At 56.0% G+C, this 17,360-nt stretch overlaps 1 protein-coding gene across 1 annotated transcript in view; it reads right to left on the bottom strand.

Moving 5' to 3' along the window:
* The window catches only part of ATOH8 (atonal bHLH transcription factor 8), a 37,635-nt gene extending 20,770 nt beyond the window's left edge, over positions 1 to 16,865 (bottom strand). Inside the window, 3 exon segments of the mRNA XM_017856323.1 lie at positions 6,256 to 6,447; positions 15,552 to 16,081; positions 16,084 to 16,865. Coding sequence (XP_017711812.1) covers positions 6,256 to 6,447; positions 15,552 to 16,081; positions 16,084 to 16,327 — 966 coding nt within the window. The 5' untranslated portion in view covers positions 16,328 to 16,865.
* Positions 16,866 to 17,360: the final 495 nt, after the last annotated feature.

The following is a 17,360-nucleotide window of genomic DNA, read 5'->3' as shown; positions in this document are numbered from 1 at the left end:
AGGGGGTTGGAGATGCGAGCCACCAACCTCCCCCCAACCCTACTCCCATGTGAGAAGCATGACAGGGAAGCGGTAGGAGCTGGGGGCACACACCACTCTTAGTGGTTAGGTGATCTCAGGCAAGTTCCTTGGGCTCGGGGAGCCCCGGACTCATGATCTGTGCGTCAGAGTAACACCAGCCCCCCACTTCAAAGGCTGGTGAGAGGAGCCCAGGAGGTGATATCCGGGAAGTGCCAAGCACATGCCTGGCACACGATCCACACTCTCCGAACATCAGATGTTGCCAGTATTCTCAGGGCAAACTGCCCTGGGGCCCCAGTAGTCTCTAGGAGTGACTTTCAAATCTCTGTGAAATGCCCTGAGAAGTAACATGGGGGTCAGTCATTAAAGCAGAAAGAGGATGGAGGTGGGCTTGGCAAGGGCCTTATAAATCACTTATGACAGCTCCTCACTTTTCAGAGACAAGGCCTTAGCAGGGCTGACAATGTACATGGGAAGTAGGAACAAAGCTGGGACAGTGTCCCTTGGTGGGCACCCTCAGGGCCATAGGTGGGACTGAATCCAGGCAGGGTGCGGCTCTGGAGACTCCGCCTCCCACAGTCCACAGAAGAGGCTGGCGCCCAGGGATCCTGTCCGAGGCCTGGGCTCAGCTGTCCAGACAGAAGGGGGCCTCTCCTACACACCCTCAGCTCACACCAAACCCCCCTCACCTGACAAAATCCAATATCCCTGTCATCTTGTCCCTGGCACCGAAGCTACAGGGGTCTGCACCCAAGACGTTCTTCCAAAGAGGAGCTAGGCCATACTAGGACCTGCCCCCTGTCCCCAGAAAGCAGCAAGGAAAAGAGGGAGGACACAGATCTCATGAAGCTGCACTGGCTTAATTGCCACTTCTGGCTTCAGATCACCCACAGGGCCAGGAGCAAACCTCTCAGCCCTGCAGACCCAGCCTTCCCGGCACTGGCACACACGGCTGCAGGCACACTGCCCGGGGGCGTCTCACTTGCTGGCTAGGCCTCTGGTACAGCCCTCAATTCAGCACATTCTGGTTCATCTTGTCTCCCACGCAAAACCAGGGCCTTTGAGCAACTTGAGGGCAGGAACTTACTGGCCGTTTATTGCCAGGGCTCAAAATATGCTATCAGTTTGAGTAGCTGTTGTTGTGGTTATTATTATACTACTTGATGGCTTAAAATTATTAGAAGACGATGCCCTGATTTGTGCAAAATCAGTGCTTTCCTACTCCATAGGTCTAGGGTGGCCCATCCAGCCCAGGTGTGAAAAAACAGTTCTGCCTCCTCCTTGTCTTCCTCTTTCCCCTCCTCCTCCTCAGAAGTTCCCAGGAGTTGCTGCTTTAAAAACAGGAGCTGTGGAAACGTGGCCCAGAGCCAGGTGCTTAACGTGCATTATCTCCGGCTGCAGCTAGAGTCAGAACTGAACTCCCCAGAGTCCTTGCACGCCTCCCGCCCGTCTCTCTGCTGGGCGGCCTCTGACATGGGCCTCTGCACTACTGGGGCTTCCAAATGGAGCTCCAAATCCTCAAAGTCATGATCTGTGAGGCCCAGAAGGGGAGGATTCACTGGCCAAGGAATGCAGGTTCCGCACCCACTGCTGAGAAAGGCTGAGATGGGCGGAAGGATGCACCTGGGCTTGGAGGGGAAGCCGAGTGCACTTTAAATCTCATTCTTAATGCTTACCTGGACCCACAGCACAGCTCCTTGGGGTGCGAGGGACCTCAGAGGACACTGAGCTCAACCTCCCAAGTGGGCATCTTGAAGGAGGGCCGCCCAGCCTCTTTTGGACACATGAGCTCTGAGGAAGCAGTCCCTGCGTGGGACAGTTCAAATGGCCACCAGTCACACCAGCGATGACCACCACCATCGCAGCTGCTACAGCAGGTATCTGCTGCGGCCTCACAGCCTTTGGTCCCAAAATTTTTTGCTCCCAGCCTCCTGCAGCCCTGCCTGACTGGCCCATCAGCAGTCCTGTACCCTAAGGCTTTAAACCCCAGTTAACATGCAAGAGTTGCCAGGAGGGTGACTGTGAAGCTAGGGGCCACCATGCACCTTGTCAGGAATTCCTTTACCAGGCAGACTTCCACAACCATAGACACATGGAGCGGCAAGCATGGCTCACTGGGGTAGGAAGGGCTGGGAAGCAAGTAGGCCTGAGGTGGTCATCTCATTTTCCAGAGAGGAACAGCAAGGGACTCCAGCAGCCCTGAATGGCTGTGAGAGGGACAGTGGCCTGAAGTCAGGTGGAGGGGCCCCACAGAGAAACTACACACTTGTGATATCATTCAGGCTCAAACTGGGCCCACGCTTCTGTCCCAGGGCCATCTTTAAGGTGATGCCAAGAGGCAAGCCCCAGGGTGGTGGCCCAGGGACTGTGTGCTAATCCAGACCCTGTGTGGTGCGGACTCCAACCCATGAACCCACCTCCTGGCCCAGACAGGGCAAAGCAGGTCTGGATGCAATGCTCTAGTTCTCACCCCTCTCCCACCCTCCTGTGCCCCTGAAGGACTCCGGGCAATCTCCCCAGCCCTCCTGGGTCCCCTCCACAGTCCACAGCTTCCTGATGGCCCCTGATGGCTAGAGATTTGTGTTAGAAGCAGAAATTCTTTGGTTTGCTTTTCCTTTTTCTCACTCTAACCACTCCTGGTTTCCAAATCCTCTAGACCAAGAAGTGTTCAGTCGCTGCACAATGGTGGGGACTATGTGGTAAATTATTTTGTATCTGCACGGTGTCTGGTACATAGAGGGCACTCAATAGCTGTTCATGGAAGGGAAGGAAGGAAGGAAAGGAAGGGATGGCAAGGGAGAAGGGAAGCGAAGGAAGAAAGGAAGCGAAGGAAGGAAGGGAGTAGGGGAGGGAGGGAGGAAGTGAGGAAAGGGCAGGGGAGGGGAGGGAAGGGGAAGGGAGGGAAGGGGAGGGCAGAATACCAAGGAACACTTTGAGATTCCCATCTCTTGCTCGGGGAACCCCTACAGTAGTCACATGCCTTGTTGGGGGCAGGGGGTGGATACCTGCTGAAGAGGGTGAAGGGTAGGGAAGAGGGGTTCTTCCTCACTGCACATGCTGTAAGTTCCTGGGCTTCCCTTGGCCCCTGCCTGGCTCCCAGGCTGTGGTGTGGCAGGACTGAGCGCCGTGAGCACCGCGTACTCTCAGTCACCTTTTCCCAAAAACTCATAACCAGGTGCAATCTACTGGTAGACCTTTGCAAGTCTTTTCATAGAAATAGTCCCAGACGTGAGGAAAGAATGTTGGTTCGATCATCCTGGGGGTTTGTTCCCCAAACAGAATCTCTGTAAATGGAGGTGGGGCCTCAGAGGCCCAGGCTGGGGGGTCACAAAAGGAAGAAAATAAAACTGGTGAGGTTCCAATTGCAATTCAAAAGCCAGGACATATCTAAAGATGTGCTCCTCATTCAGGCCATCTCAAGCCCCCCCAAAAAAGGGAAGGACAAGCAGCCCCAGGAGCCAGGGAAGTACCCTCCCCTGGGGCTCCAGGCCACTCAGTCTCAGGGCCCACGAGTCCACTCCTGGGGCAGGACATCTGCCGAGGGGACCAGCTAAAGCCAGCTATGCTGGGCTTCAGCGTGGGGCCACACATTCCTACCAAGAGAGTGGATAAAGAGGGGACAGTGTGAGCCAGACTGAGAGAGAAAGACAGGTAGACAGACAGGGAGGGTGACAGCTAGCAATTATGGCAGCAAAACCATAGGTGCCCAGAGGTGGGACACGGGGTCTGCCTGAAAGGGCCGCCTGGGAGCTTGAGGGTTCCAGCGACTCCAGGGGTCCCGAGCTGGGAAGGAATCTGGCTGCTTGAGATACCCATACTTGCAAAGGCTGCCAGGTCAAATCCTGGTTGTCCAGATAAAACTATGGAAGGGGCTGGTCTGGGAAGGGCTGGAATTATGAACACCGGCCCCCATGGGGAGACGCCGGGCCAGCCAGGGCTTCCTGAGGGGTTTCATATGAGAAATGTGTCACCACACATACGATGTGAGTCTGTGAGACCATGAAGGTCATTAGGGCAAAGACATACAGACCCCACCTCCCAGAGTCCCAGCTGGGTGACCTCCTCATCCAGCTGGGAAAGACAGAGGGCAGGAGGCAGGAAGTGCCCTCAGGCCCTGGCTGGGTGTTGGGGAGGGAGGGTGGAGAGGAAACAGATGGTTCCTACCATGGAACTTCCATCTCGACCCCCAAAATCCCCCTCCAGGGCAATTTCACCACATAAGTAAGCCCCATAGGATGAGCCTCAAGTTCAGAGCTCAAGCATTTTAGGGGCTCATTACCCTGAGGATGGCGACCATGCAGACACTGCGCTCTCCTGCAGTGACTCCTTTCATCTTCACAGTGGCCCATAAGTGAGTATTTCCACAGTCCCCACTTATCAACAAGAAAACTGAGGCGGAGGAGGCTAAGCAATGGGTGCACGATGACACAGCTGGTGGGTGGTGAGCCGGGGCTTGAACTCAGGGCTGTGTGATGCTCTTAACCACAATCCGTAGCCTCAGGTAAAGTCCCAGACTCTCCACAATGGGGAGGTTGGACTAGGCCCACATGGTGTCTAAGATATGTTAGATTTGAGGTGATTTCAGGGGAAGCCAAGAGCTTGGCTCTGTTGGGCCTCTCCACCCAACTTGTCCCTCTTTCCTCACCAGCCAGGCATCCAGCCTCCTACCAGCCCAAGACCCTGCTCCAATCAAAGGGAAGGTGGGACCTCCATGCTGCGCTTCTGCCTTCCCTGGGTGAAGAGGAGGGCGTGGGGGTAGGGCAGTGAGGGGCTGAGATGGAGACGGGGCGCCTGCCCACTCTGCCCATCTACACCTCCAGACCGCCTGAATGCCAGGGGAAGTTCACCGAGAGTTTACAAACCTCCTTTGTCACTGAGCGCCGCGGGAGCCATCAATCACGCCCTAATTTACCAGTGTCACTTACCAGAGGAAAGCTGCCCAGAGCCACCAGTGGCGCTTCCTCTCTTGCCCACTTGATGAGGATTTTGTCTAATTGGTCCACGTTAAAGCACTCCCAGGAACACAATGTGCAGTTACCGTGGCGGCGGCAGCGGGGAGCCCTGAGGAGGTGCCCTCCCTGGCATGAGCCTGGAGTCCGTGGGGGACCTCTGGGAAACCCGGAGAACCCACAGAGGGGCCTGCTGGAAAGGGGTCTGGAGAGGAATATCAGGGATGGGGGAGGGGCAGGCCAGGAAGGAAGAAGGCAGCGCAAAGGATGGATGGAGAATGACAGGGTCTGCCCCCTGCCCTAGGCGGGGACAGGCATCTTGCCTCACAGACATAGACTGGGTCTCACTCTCTGTGGCTCTCCCCGGAAGCCACGTGGGAACAAAGATCCAGAGGGCTGCACTAAGCCTTGCTCAGCACTGACCCCTGACTGGGAATGCCCAGAGCTTTGGCCATCTGGGGCCCTGTAGCTGTGCCCAACACCTTTCCTCCTGCACGCATTTCCCCAGCCACATCAGGCTTCATTCAAGCTGTTCCCTCCGCCTCGGGTGCTGTTCCCTTCATCTGCCTGGTGACCTGGTTGTCCTGCTGGTCCCCGCTGAAACATCACTAACACTAAGATGCCCTTTCAAACTCCCATGGGCAGGAGGGTGAAATCTGTCTCTCTTCTACCTGGGCTTCCACTGCCCCTAGCACAGGGCTCCTGCCCTCATCTACTTACAAGAGGGTCTCCCTGACCCTCTTGTGAGCTGCATGGGGACCAGGATCATATGTTTGTCATCTTTATACCCCTGCCCAGTGTGCTCGGAACGTGGCTGGAGCTTCATCAGTCTCTCCAGAATGAATGAATGAATGACCATCACCCCCCTTAATGCATAGCCTCAGATAACCCACAGGCCAAGTCACCCTCCCAAAACCTGCCAAAGGGCTCTCCTGGGCTGTCACCCTGCTCAGGGGAATCTTGTCCTGGTATGACATTTATCGGGGGCCACCCAAGGAATTCAGCACCAGAGCACCTAAGGCCAGGAAGGGGCTTTGCAGATGAATAGTCCTCTCCCCTGGGTAACTGTTCAAGGCCACCCAGCAGCCAGTTACCAGGAGGAGAGACACACCTATAATCCCAGGCATTTGAGGAGCCCTGAAGCTGAGGCAACTCCCAGCAAACCTCTAAGAGCTGATCTCTCTGGCCCCTTCAGAATTCTGGGCATATGCAGGGCACCCCCAAGTTCCTGTCCCTGCCTCCCCTATGCTCCCTAGAAGCTACCGCCCACCAGGCTGGTGCATACCTTGCGCTTCTTGGCACGTCCCTCGGCCTGCAGGGTGCGGGTGCAGCGCTGCACACACTCGGAGAAGCTGAGGTTGCTGTGGTCGGCACTGTAGTCGAGGTCAGCCAGCCGCGCCAGGGACAGGATGTAGTTACAGGCGATCCTCAGGATGGCCAGTTTGGACAGCTTCTGCCCATACGAGTAGCACGGCACCTGAGGGGAGAAAGTGTCAGGAGGGGCTGCAGGGGCGTGGTGCCCAGCCTGCCAGGCATGGGAGGCAGCCTGTCTACGGTATATCTGGGCCCTTCACCTTGGTCTTGTGATCTGCTCTATGCACCTGCTGTTTACACACACACATACACACACACGTCGGCTCATCTGCTCTGAGATGTACCCACATTCCCATTTTGCAGGGGAAGAAACAGGTTCGGCTCATGCCTGCCAGCCAGTCAGTATGAATCGAAGCTCAGTGAATTTCCACAACCACCACGGAGCTCTGTCCTCCACCCTCCTGAGCAGGAATCTCTCTGAGAGAACAGGCATTTTGTTTTTTCAGCTCTGATGTTCCATTCATTCATTCAGCAACACCTGTTATGCTGGGCACTTGGGGAGTACAACAGTGAATAACTTGATTCCTACTTCAGAGAACTTATGCTCGAGTGAGGTTATAATGTCACACCTGGGACTCTGGGGACATACAGGAAGGAAAGTGTCAGTGCTCAGCTGGAAAGACACAAACATGACTGGTTTTCATCTTTTAAAAATTTTTTACTCGGTGCCCTCAGGACTTGGGGTGCTGCTGGGCAGACAACAGTGGCATAATACACACTCACGGCACTGAACAAACTTGACACGTTTGTCAATGATTCATCACCAACTAGCTCCTCACTAATTGCACAGGGATTTGTATGGGGTGAAAGATGGAGCCTTTGATTTTTTAATACCTCTCTCCACCAATATTTGTGCTGCATGAGCAAAAAGCTCCAAAGACTGCGGTACACTGAACAGAGTTCTGTCTTGGAACCTGGAAATAGCTCCACAAAATCAACCTGATAGATGCTAATTAAGACCCCACGGTTCCTATAATGCACTGTTCACCTAAAGGGCTAAAAACCCAGCAACTATGGCTCCTGGTTTTCTCCTCGCTATGGCTCTTCAGGATTTACACATGTCATCCATATCATTGATGAACCCGTATCCCACAGGGGGTGGGACGGCACGATGCATCTACACAAGTATTTAGTGAGCGCCCGCCATATGCCAGGCATTCTTTCAGGCCAGTGATTCTCAACCAGGAATGATTTTGTCCCCTAGGGGAGTGGGGGCATTGCAGGGACGGAGGTGGGGATGTTGCTAAACATCCTACAGCGCACAGGATCCTACAGTGCCCCCACAACAGAGAACTACCTGCCCCAAATGTCAATAGTGCCAAGGATGAAAATCTGTATTCCTGAGCATGGAGAAAAAGCATGAATGAGACAGTCACCCCAGACTGGGGACCCTAAACACATCACCCACTTTGATCTCACTTTAAACCTCACTGTGTCCAAGAGCTTTCCCTGACCTCCTCTACTCTACACCAGGAGGGACAGCTTGCCCTCAATAGTGCCCTAATAGCACCCCATCTGTCCTTAACTGCCCACACTGTGGCTCTTGAGTGCTCAGTCTCCCTATGAACTGTGGGGGGAAGGCCTACGTCTGCAGAGGCTAGCACAGGTCCTGCCAGTAACAGGCCCTCAAAGGGGTTTGTTGATTGAGGCAATGAGTGAACAAATCAATGATCTCTCCCTCTGGATCTTCACTCTGGAATATTTTGAACTGGGCTCAAACACCTTTCCTCTCTCTGATGATGAAGATGAAGCTATCTGGCATAAAGCTAAGTGTACCTTTTTGTAACATGGATTCAACTCCTGGCTCTAGCTTTGTCTAGCTGTAACACTCTGGGCAAGGGACAGAATCTTTCTGAGCCTCGGTTTCCCTGTTGTATCAGGAACAGGACTGACCTCACAAGGTGGTAAGGATTAAATGAGATGAGATGTGTGCATTGCATGGAGTAAGGCCTGATAGAGGTCTGTGAAAGTGTTATGGTTGGTTTTACAGAAGGTCCTGAAAGAGGGGCTCCAGAGGGGGTGAGAAGCAGGAGGTCTGGAGCCAGGACACGTGCCTGCCCCACCCTCCACCCTCTGGGGGTGCTGAAACTAGGAAACCCAGAGAGGGAGAGGAAGGCAACAGAGAAAGCCAATTCCCATGCATTTCCACCCCTCACCCCATCTCCCACTCCCAGGGCTGGCTGCAGCTCCAAACCCATCCCAGAAATGCTGGCAGAACAATGCACTTTGCTCGTTCCCAGTCAGAGTCCAGGGAATTCTGCTTTATCAGCCTGAACAAATAAACAAGGTCTGGTAGTCCTGGGGCAGGGAAGGGGGTCTCAGGGGCCAGCCAGCACTTCTGCCTCCTCTTCACCCCAGGGAGGGTGTGGCAGCCTGAGGGAGGCTCTGGGGACTGGGTGCAGCTCTGTGACACAGCCCTCAGCACTGTTTTCACACAGAGGCCACACTACGAGTTTCCCTTAAAGACCCAGCTCTTTGAGCCCTTGGCCTGTAACAGCTGGGCTTCCAGGAGGGAGCAGGGATTTTGGAAGGGATCTGTACCTGTGATCCAGGGTCACTGTAGGACCACAAAGTGACAGCTGAGGCCAAGGCCAATCTAGAGGTCTCCATGCCAGGTTCTGGGACAGTTCTGTCCTAGATATGTCACTTTGCCCTATTGTCTCTGTCAAGCTCTAGATCTAACAAGAAGAAACCCATCCACTGAGCTCTTGTATATCTGACACTGTGGAAGCTATTTACAGGTAGTATTAGCCCATTTAAAACCTTCCCCACCATCTGTACACACAAAAACAGAGATGACATATTGGGCCCCAGATCACTCAGCTAAGACCTGGTTGGAGTCAGAAACTCATCTGACTGACACCAGGCACATAGCCACTAGGCTCTCCCAGCTCCCACCACCACACCAGAGGTAGCCACATACGGGACACCAAAGGCCTCTTTCAGGTTGCTCACCTCTCCTCCTCCCCAACCCCTAGGGGCAGCTCCTCACCACCTGGCCAATTCCAGATCCTCCTGGTGCCCATGCTCCAGGATGCAGCCCCTCAGCCCCCAACAGCCCAGCTCAGAGTCACCCCAGACTGGGCTGCCACTGCAAAGTGAGAATTTAGTACCCGTTCTGGTTCTAGGACGTTGAAGTATGGTGGAAAGAGCTAGCTGGTCTGAATTCCAGGCACTTACAAGCGGTGTAACTGTGGGAAGTGCCTTCACTCCTCAGAGCCTCCGTTTCCTCATCTGGAAAGTCGGGGTAGCAATGCCTGGGCAGCCCACAGAGCTTCAAGGACTATATCAAGCAGCTTCCACTGGAGTCTGAGCAGCACAGATTCTCCGTGACTGTTGGGCCCAGGCCACTTTGCTGTTATTACCGTCTACTAAGGCCAGGCAGAGGGTGGATGTTTCAAATACAATGTCTGTATTCATCTTTTAAGCAGCCCAATGAGGTAGCAATGGCCACTTCCACTTTACAGAAAAGCGTGTGATTCTCGGGCATGTAGGAATTTCCTGGATCTCTCAGCTGGTGAGTGATGAGCTGGGTTTTGAACTTGTGGCTTAGCTGGGCTCTTTCCAGTTAGCCAGCAGGAACTGCTTGGGGATCTGAATAAGTGTCTATAGCTTAAGATGGGGAGGTAGGCAGCCCACCCCACTGAGCTAAGGATGGAGAGTTCTGGGCTGATGATGCCATGAGATCCCTCTTAGAGTATCCACAGCAAGGCCCAGAGCCCACCCACCCCCACCGCCTACAGAGTCCCCCACAGCAGTTGTCGGCTCACCCTGGTCAGAGGACACGGGCCAAAAGAGGAGGCAGAATTACCTGGCTCCCACTCCCGACAGACTGCCCAACTGCCAGGAAAGTAAAAGGATCTGCCTTGTGCTCATCCCACAAGGATTTTTAAACTTTGGAGGAACAGACTTTGGCATTTTCGCAAGGTCCCATATGCCCCCAAAACATTCCACCCCACCCACCCTAAGCCAGACCCAGTTCCAGCAAGCATGAAAAAACATGAAGAGCACTGGCCTGGGAGCCCGAGGGCCTGACTCTACTACTGGCCAGTCAGGTGACCTTAGGCAGATCCATAAGCTTACAGGACCACAGTTTCCTCATCAGTAAAATGGGCATTAGAACACCTACTACCTCAGAATGAGATCGCAGGGGCAAATGAGGGAAAAGTTCCTAAAGAAGCAATGCCGAGAACCCACCAGAGAATGCAGGAAAGGCCTCAAAGCCCTCCATGCTCTTGCTTCTGTGCCAACTCCTGCCCACCCTTCAGACCCAGCCCAAGATGCCCTCCTGGAAGCCCACCAAGACTCCTGAGCCCATAGAGCTCCAACAGCACCACATCCACTACACACAGAAGAGCACCGGATTCCAGTGAAATTATCATCTGATCGTCTCATGTCAGTGAGTGCTGGATTCCCGACGTGAAGCCACTCTACCCAGAGCTGTTCGATGTCCTTCCCAAAATCTATCTAAATAGGTCCTTTAAAATCCCAACCTCCTGCACTGCCACCAGGCTGGACCCTGAGAAACTGGGTCTTGGTCCTTAGGAGCTATTGCCCCAGGGCCAGACAGGCCTGAGTACAGATCCTGGTCACTCTGTGGGCTTAAGCAATCTGTGTCACCTCTCTGTAAGTGTCCTCATCTGTAAAATGGGAAGAGAGCACAACGGACACCCCACAGCAGGCTCAGGTAAGGCCTCAGTCAGTGCAGTGAGGCTCCACAGCAGCCACCCTGGTAACTGCGGACATGAAGGAACAGGAGGAAGGCCTCTGTCACCCTTACCTACCTGCATGGAGCCCCCAGTGCAAGCAGGCCTGTCTCTTGTTGCCTGAGGGGATGGTGCACAGGCTGCTTTGCACTCCCCATGCCCTCCTTGCACCCTGTGGGGTTTCACAGTGAGGGAGGTGCTGAGAGCACCATTCCCACGCTCCCTCCAGGGCAACCCTGACTTCACTCCATAAGGACCCACTGGGCGGCTCCAGGGGCAGCAGGGGAGATAGCCTGGGTCCCAGTTGCTTGGCATGTCCTTCCTCCGTGGAGAGGACCACAGCAGAAACCCGGGCCCCGCACTGCCTTCCATTGCTGCCATCTTCCATCAACACTGAGGGGCTCTGAGGGGAGAGAGAAAATCCACACGCACACCACATGCCCCAAAGGTGGGCACAGCTTGTGAGACAGTAGGTCCTGCCACTCTGGCCCCGTCCCTCACCACTCCACAAAGCCGGCCTTTCCCTTTGACCCCTCCCACCTGGCAGGGAGCAGCCCCACTCCCCGGTCAGGCCAGCTGTGCACACATGGCCTTCCATGAGGCAGTGGGGAGGGCTCTGGTGCAGCTGTGCTGGTGGCATGTGCTATGGCCTGACCATCTGCCCCACATCACCCAGCCTAGACCAGACCAGAGGGCTTCTCTCTCACCTGCACCTCCCCATCTGCAGCCCTGCAGCCACCCTCCCTGCTCCCTTCCTGGTTGAGACGACGGTGGATTATGACACAGTAGGAGCCTGTCGCTTCCTCATGCTGAGGGTAGATGGCTCCAGGACATTAGACAGGCTGAGGAGCAGAGCTGTTAGGAGTCGGGGCCCTGGGAGTCCAACCCAAGCTCCACAGTAACAGCGGCCCACAACTACGCAGGCTGCCACCATACATGGCCACGAAGCACCGCCACCCTGGAGTCTGGCAAACGGTGTGCCAAGGTAGCATGTAGCACAAAACCCACAAGGCCACGTGCAGTGGCAAAAGACCGGGACAACTTACATAAGCTCTCTGAAACTCAGTCACCATCCGTGAAACAGGGCAGGAGGTGCGATAACAGTATCTATTTCATTAAATGAACTAATACACATAACAAGCTTAGCACCACGCCTGGTACAAAGTAAGCATGTGCTCAATGCTAGTTTCTGTGACAGTTATTAAAATAATTAAAGAATTCTTACTGCTTCATCTGTCAAGAACCTTGCCCAGCCCTGAGGACCTTGGAGATGCTTAAGAAATGTTCACTGCTCTGGCTGTGCACAGTGGCTCATGCCTGTAATCCTAGCACTTTGGGAGACCGAGGTGGGTGGACCACCTGAGCTCAGGAGTTCGAGACCAGCCTGGGCAACATGGTGAAACCCCATCCCTACTAAAATACAAAAAATTACCCAGGTATGGTGGTGTGCGCCTGTAATCCTAGCTACTCAGGAGGCTGAGGCGGAAGAATCACATGAACCAGCCTGGGCAACAGAGACTCTGTCAAGAAAGAAAGAGAGGGAGGGAGGAAGGGAGGGAGGGAGGGAGGGAGGGAAGGGAAAGGAAGGAAAAGGAAGGGAAGGGAAAGAAATGTTCACTGCTCTTATAGGCCTCCTTCCTTTCCTCACTTGCTCTTGCTCTTCTCAACACTGTGGATGAGGTCAGCAATATTACCATTTTACAACTTCAGCAACTGAGGCCCAGAAAGGGTCAGTGACTTGTCCACAGCCACACAGAAGGCATGCAGGGGAGGACAACTCAATGCCTGGCCTCCAGTTCCCCAGGTCAGTGCTTCCTTCATGGCATCAGGAAGCTACTCAGGAGAACGAAGTCCCAGGCCAGAGCCACAATCCCAGAACCCATCTTGGTGCCACACTGGCCAAGGCCCCATTTCAGGCAGAGCTGATCTGCCTTTCCCATTTCCAAGGACCCATTTCAGTCAGGCCCGAGCCTAGCTCCAGAGCTGCAGCTTGTCTGGATCGGGCGAGGCGGTGAGGAATACATTTTACCCAGAAGACTGAGACCCAGAGGAGGAAGGGGCTCCTCCAGAACACAGGTCTTCCCCTATCGAATGGGTGCCATGGTGGTGAGGGGGACATGGTGGGTGCGGCCTTGGCCCCTGGCTCTACAACCAGAAATGTCCTGGCTGTATTTCTTTCCTTCCCAGCTAACAGGCAGGTGCCATTATGGCCTGGCAGCCTTTCTAGGGAAGGGGCAGAACGGCTGGGGCAAGGAGGAAACAAACAGGAACAGGCACTTCTGTGACCATGCATTTGTGTGTGCTCTTGAGCACGTGTAAGGAGCATGTGTGTGTGTACCTGCCGGTGTGTTTGCATTGCATACACACTCTCTCCCTGAGAGGGCATGGGTGTGCCTTCTGCTTAGATACACTGAACTTGCCCTTTTTATAGAGAATATCCCACGGTAATGGGGGGAGTAAAAGGAGACCAGGATGAACAATCTCATCTCAAAGGGTCTGCCAAGTGTGCACCCTGCCTTGATTGTTAACAAACATCACAGGCTGGGGGTTGGGGGGTGATACATGATGCTGACACAGATGGCACTGTGGGAGGCATTTGGCCAGGAGGGCATTCCAGAAACTGCTGTCATCTTCCCTAACCCACTAAGTGATCTTGGACAAGTCTCCTTCCATCTCTGGGCCTCAGTGTTCCATACTATAAATGAGTCAATCCAGTTTTGACAAGGCTGTTGTTTAGATCAAATGAGATGGAATTGATTGTTGAACGAAGTAAAAGCCAGCGGGCACATAAGATGTAACAGAGCACTCAGATGAGTATTCTCTCACCATACAGAGGGGCAATAGAAGGGCAGAAGGGCCCAGAACCTGCAGTCAAAGCCCCTAGGTGCCAGCCCTGACCTGCTACTCAACAGCGATGAGGCTCTGGGCATGTGCCTCCCCAGTCTAGGAGGGGCTTCCCTAGTGGCAAGGTGGGCAGGTGGACAGGTATCTCTCTGCCTTTCTGTAATCCTTCTGTCCTGGGGAATGGGTTGCAGGATCCCCCACACACCGCCACCTCTACCCAGCGATGCAGACACAGAGCTGCTGGCTTAGGGTGGGACTGACTGCTCCACTGGGCCCACTGCCCAGGGTTCCAGCTGGTGTGGCTGAGGGCAGAGGCCCAGCCTGGTCTGTGACAGCCACTCGTCCCCCACCCCCACCCAACCTCACTCATCACTTTCCCCAAGCCCAAGCAAGGCACTTTGGCTCAAAAGTCATGTGGCCTCTTTCCTCCAGGGATCCAATTTCCTTTCCATGGATGGACACAGGCACTACTGCCCCACTCCACCCCAAACCCCAGGAGGAAGAGGAGAGTGATCCAAAAAGAAGATCATGGTTTCTGAAATGTTTTGTTGCTGGCTAAAGACCAGAGAAGTTGAGCAACATTCCTGGAGTCACACAGCAAGTCAGCTACAGAGCATGCAAAGAAAAAGGAAAAAAAAAAAAAAACACCCTTCAAACCAGCCACATCTACCCTAACCCTTCCCCACGCCCTGTGTAGGGGTGGGAGAGAACTCACCACCTCCTTCCTACAGCTCCTTCTCGCTAAGAAAATAAGAAGCCTAGAAGCCCAAGCAACTGTCGGGCCCCATCACAGGTAATTCTTGGGTTAAGTATTCTTCCACTACTCGCGCAGGGGCACTGTCTGGTGAGGGCAGCCCGCACCAGCTCCAAACTAAAAAGTCCCCGACTCACCCCAGAACTAGTCTCTGAAGATGCCCCAGAGGGAATCCCCCAACTAGGCCCAACTAGGCAGTCCCCTCAGCAGAGCTGCCTGCTTCACCACGGGTGAAAGGAAGGGATCTCCTAGAAAGACTCCCACCAGCCCATTCCTGAGCCCACCCGTGGGGAGAGGGCACAGGCTTGTAGTGCGGGTTCTTGAGGATGCCAGCGCAAGGAGTGCACAGCCCGCAAGCAACCTGAGTGTTCGGGGCATCACTGCTGGGTCCTGAAGAGGGGCTGACAAGGGCCTCCGGACTGTCCCACCGCAGCGTTCCGGGGCTTGCCACCACCAACGGGGGGCCAAGACCCTGACCATGCCAAATGCCTGGAGAAGGCTCCCCCTCTTCCTGCCCTGACCAAGACAGATTCCCACATGTCCCCTCTCCACTCCGCACCGCGCCCAGGGCACTCCGGCAGGCAAATACTCGCTGCCATACAAGTGAACTATGGAGGCTGAAGTCAGACGCGCAGACAGCGTTACCCGAGGCGGGGGTTGAGGGTGGGGGGTGCTCGGGCCAGAGATACCCAACTTTTATAGCCACTTTGAAAACTATGATCCATACCAACGCTGTGGCAAAGTCACTGCCCCAGGACTGCCCACACCTGTCTGGGCACCACTGTCGGACCGGGTGGGGCGGCCTGCCCTTTAAACACACCTCTATCTCGCCCGGGCCACTCGCCCACCCATTCCAGCAGTCGTCCCCGGGCGCAGTGAGGGCGTGCGGCGGGGAGCGGGTACCTGCTTCCTGAGCGCCTCGAAGGCTGCGCTGATGGTGTGCACCCTCGTCCGCTCCCTGGCGTTAGCCAGGAGCCTCCGGGTCTGCTGCAGGGCTTTGATCTCGGAGGAGGCGGCAGTAGCTTCTCCCGGTCGTTTCCTAGGCGACGCGGAGGAATCCGGGTGGTTATTGTAAATTACGTGTGAAATTGACGAGTAGGAACTTTCCCCCGGGCGCGTCGGGGGCGCTGGGCGCACAGTGGACTCCGGGGTCGCTTGCGGCGCTGGGGGCGCTGACGGCGCGGGGCGCGCGGGCGGTGCGCACAGCAAGATGCGAGGACGCAGACCCGGCTCCCGGAAAGGCTGTGCCTCTGGGCCCCCAGGAGCCTGGCTCTGGGGCTCAGGAGGCGGCGGCGGCGGCGGCGGCGGCGGCGGCGGCGTGGGGAGTCCTGGCCCCACTGCGCCCAGGGCGAAGCCGCGTTTCCGCGCGTCGGAGACCTCGGGCACCCGGGAGCCCCCGCGCTCCCCGGCCGTGTCCGCGCCCCCTCTTGGGGAACGGCCGGAGCCACTGGGGCTGGCACCGGGACCGGGACCGGCTGCAGCCGATGGGTCCTGTCCCGCAGCCCGTTGGTGGCGACTGCGCGGGGCTCCGGCTTTTCCAAGTCCAATCGGAAAGTTTTATAGCCGTTTGCGCGCCGCGCCGGCTCCTTGCCTTTCCGCTTAAGCTTCTTGAGGCCGTTCAGCTCCTTCACGCACACGGTCTTCCACGGCCCGTCCTCGAGGACCGGGATGTGCTTCATGGCGCGGACGGCGCGCGAGGCAGGAGCGTGGGGCTGCCCGGGCCGCCGCCGCGCTCAGCGCCGAGGAGTCTCTGGCTCTCCCCCTTCGCCCGCCCTCCCCTCCCTCTCCTCTCCCTTTCTCCCCCTCGCCCGGGGCAGCTGCGCCGCTGGCTTCGCGAAGCCGCCGGGCTGTCGGTTCCCGGAGCGCTCAGAGTGTCATCTGAAGTCGCTGCCGCCTTGCCAGCATTTCTGGAGAACGCCCGCTGCGCTCCATCTGTGTTTGTTTAGCCTCAGTTTACACAGAAGCCCAGTTCGCGAGATCAGTGAGCGCCGCCGCCTGGAGAGGAGGCAGCTCCCGCCGCCACCGCCTCCCCAGCCCCGGCCGCCCGAGCCGCGAGCGCCTTTAAAGAAACAGGAAGCATTTTTCAAAACAGCTGGGCCGCCGGCCGCCTCCTTTGTCCGCGTGCTCCCTACCTCCCCCCACCCCCATCCCCTTGGCCCAGAACCTGCCTCCTCGGCTCTCCCTCCCCGCCCCTACTCAAGTCGGGGGCGCTTCTATGTTCCCAGAGGACAGTCCGCTTCTTCACAACAGCCCCGAGCACGTGACTTATGCCCCCCCCTTCCCCCCCCCGGCCCTTCCCCAAATCACAGCGGGGCCTTCTCTCCCTGGCCTTGCAGGCCTCTCGGTGACGCAGCTCCGACCTTTCCCACCCGGTACCTTCCCGCCACTCCCTACGCCCCAACTCTCCGAGAGGCAGAAAACGCCGGGAGCTGGGACTTCTGCTGCGGGCGGATGGGGAAGGGGAGACTCCGAAGTTGCCCGGCGACCCGCACCCGCCAGGCATGGCAACCCAGTCCACTCTCACTTGCTGGAGCGGGGAAGCAAGAGGAGCAGAGGCTTAAGACAGGGAAACTGAGTCTCCGAAAGTTCCAAAGTCACAGAGGCAGAGGAGGGTGGAAGCTTCGGTTTAGGCAGACCTAACGTCTGCGAGCCTCTGCAGTCACCTCATTCCAGGCGCCCTGCTAAGCCGGCATTTACCCATCTATGAAATGA

This window comes from Rhinopithecus bieti, unplaced genomic scaffold, assembly GCF_001698545.2.
Source record: "Rhinopithecus bieti isolate Rb0 unplaced genomic scaffold, ASM169854v2 scaffold_44368, whole genome shotgun sequence".
In the NCBI taxonomy this organism is placed as follows: domain Eukaryota; kingdom Metazoa; phylum Chordata; class Mammalia; order Primates; family Cercopithecidae; genus Rhinopithecus; species Rhinopithecus bieti.
The sequence above is the reverse complement of the archived record's forward strand: the minus strand, read 5'-3'. Positions and strand labels throughout refer to the sequence as shown.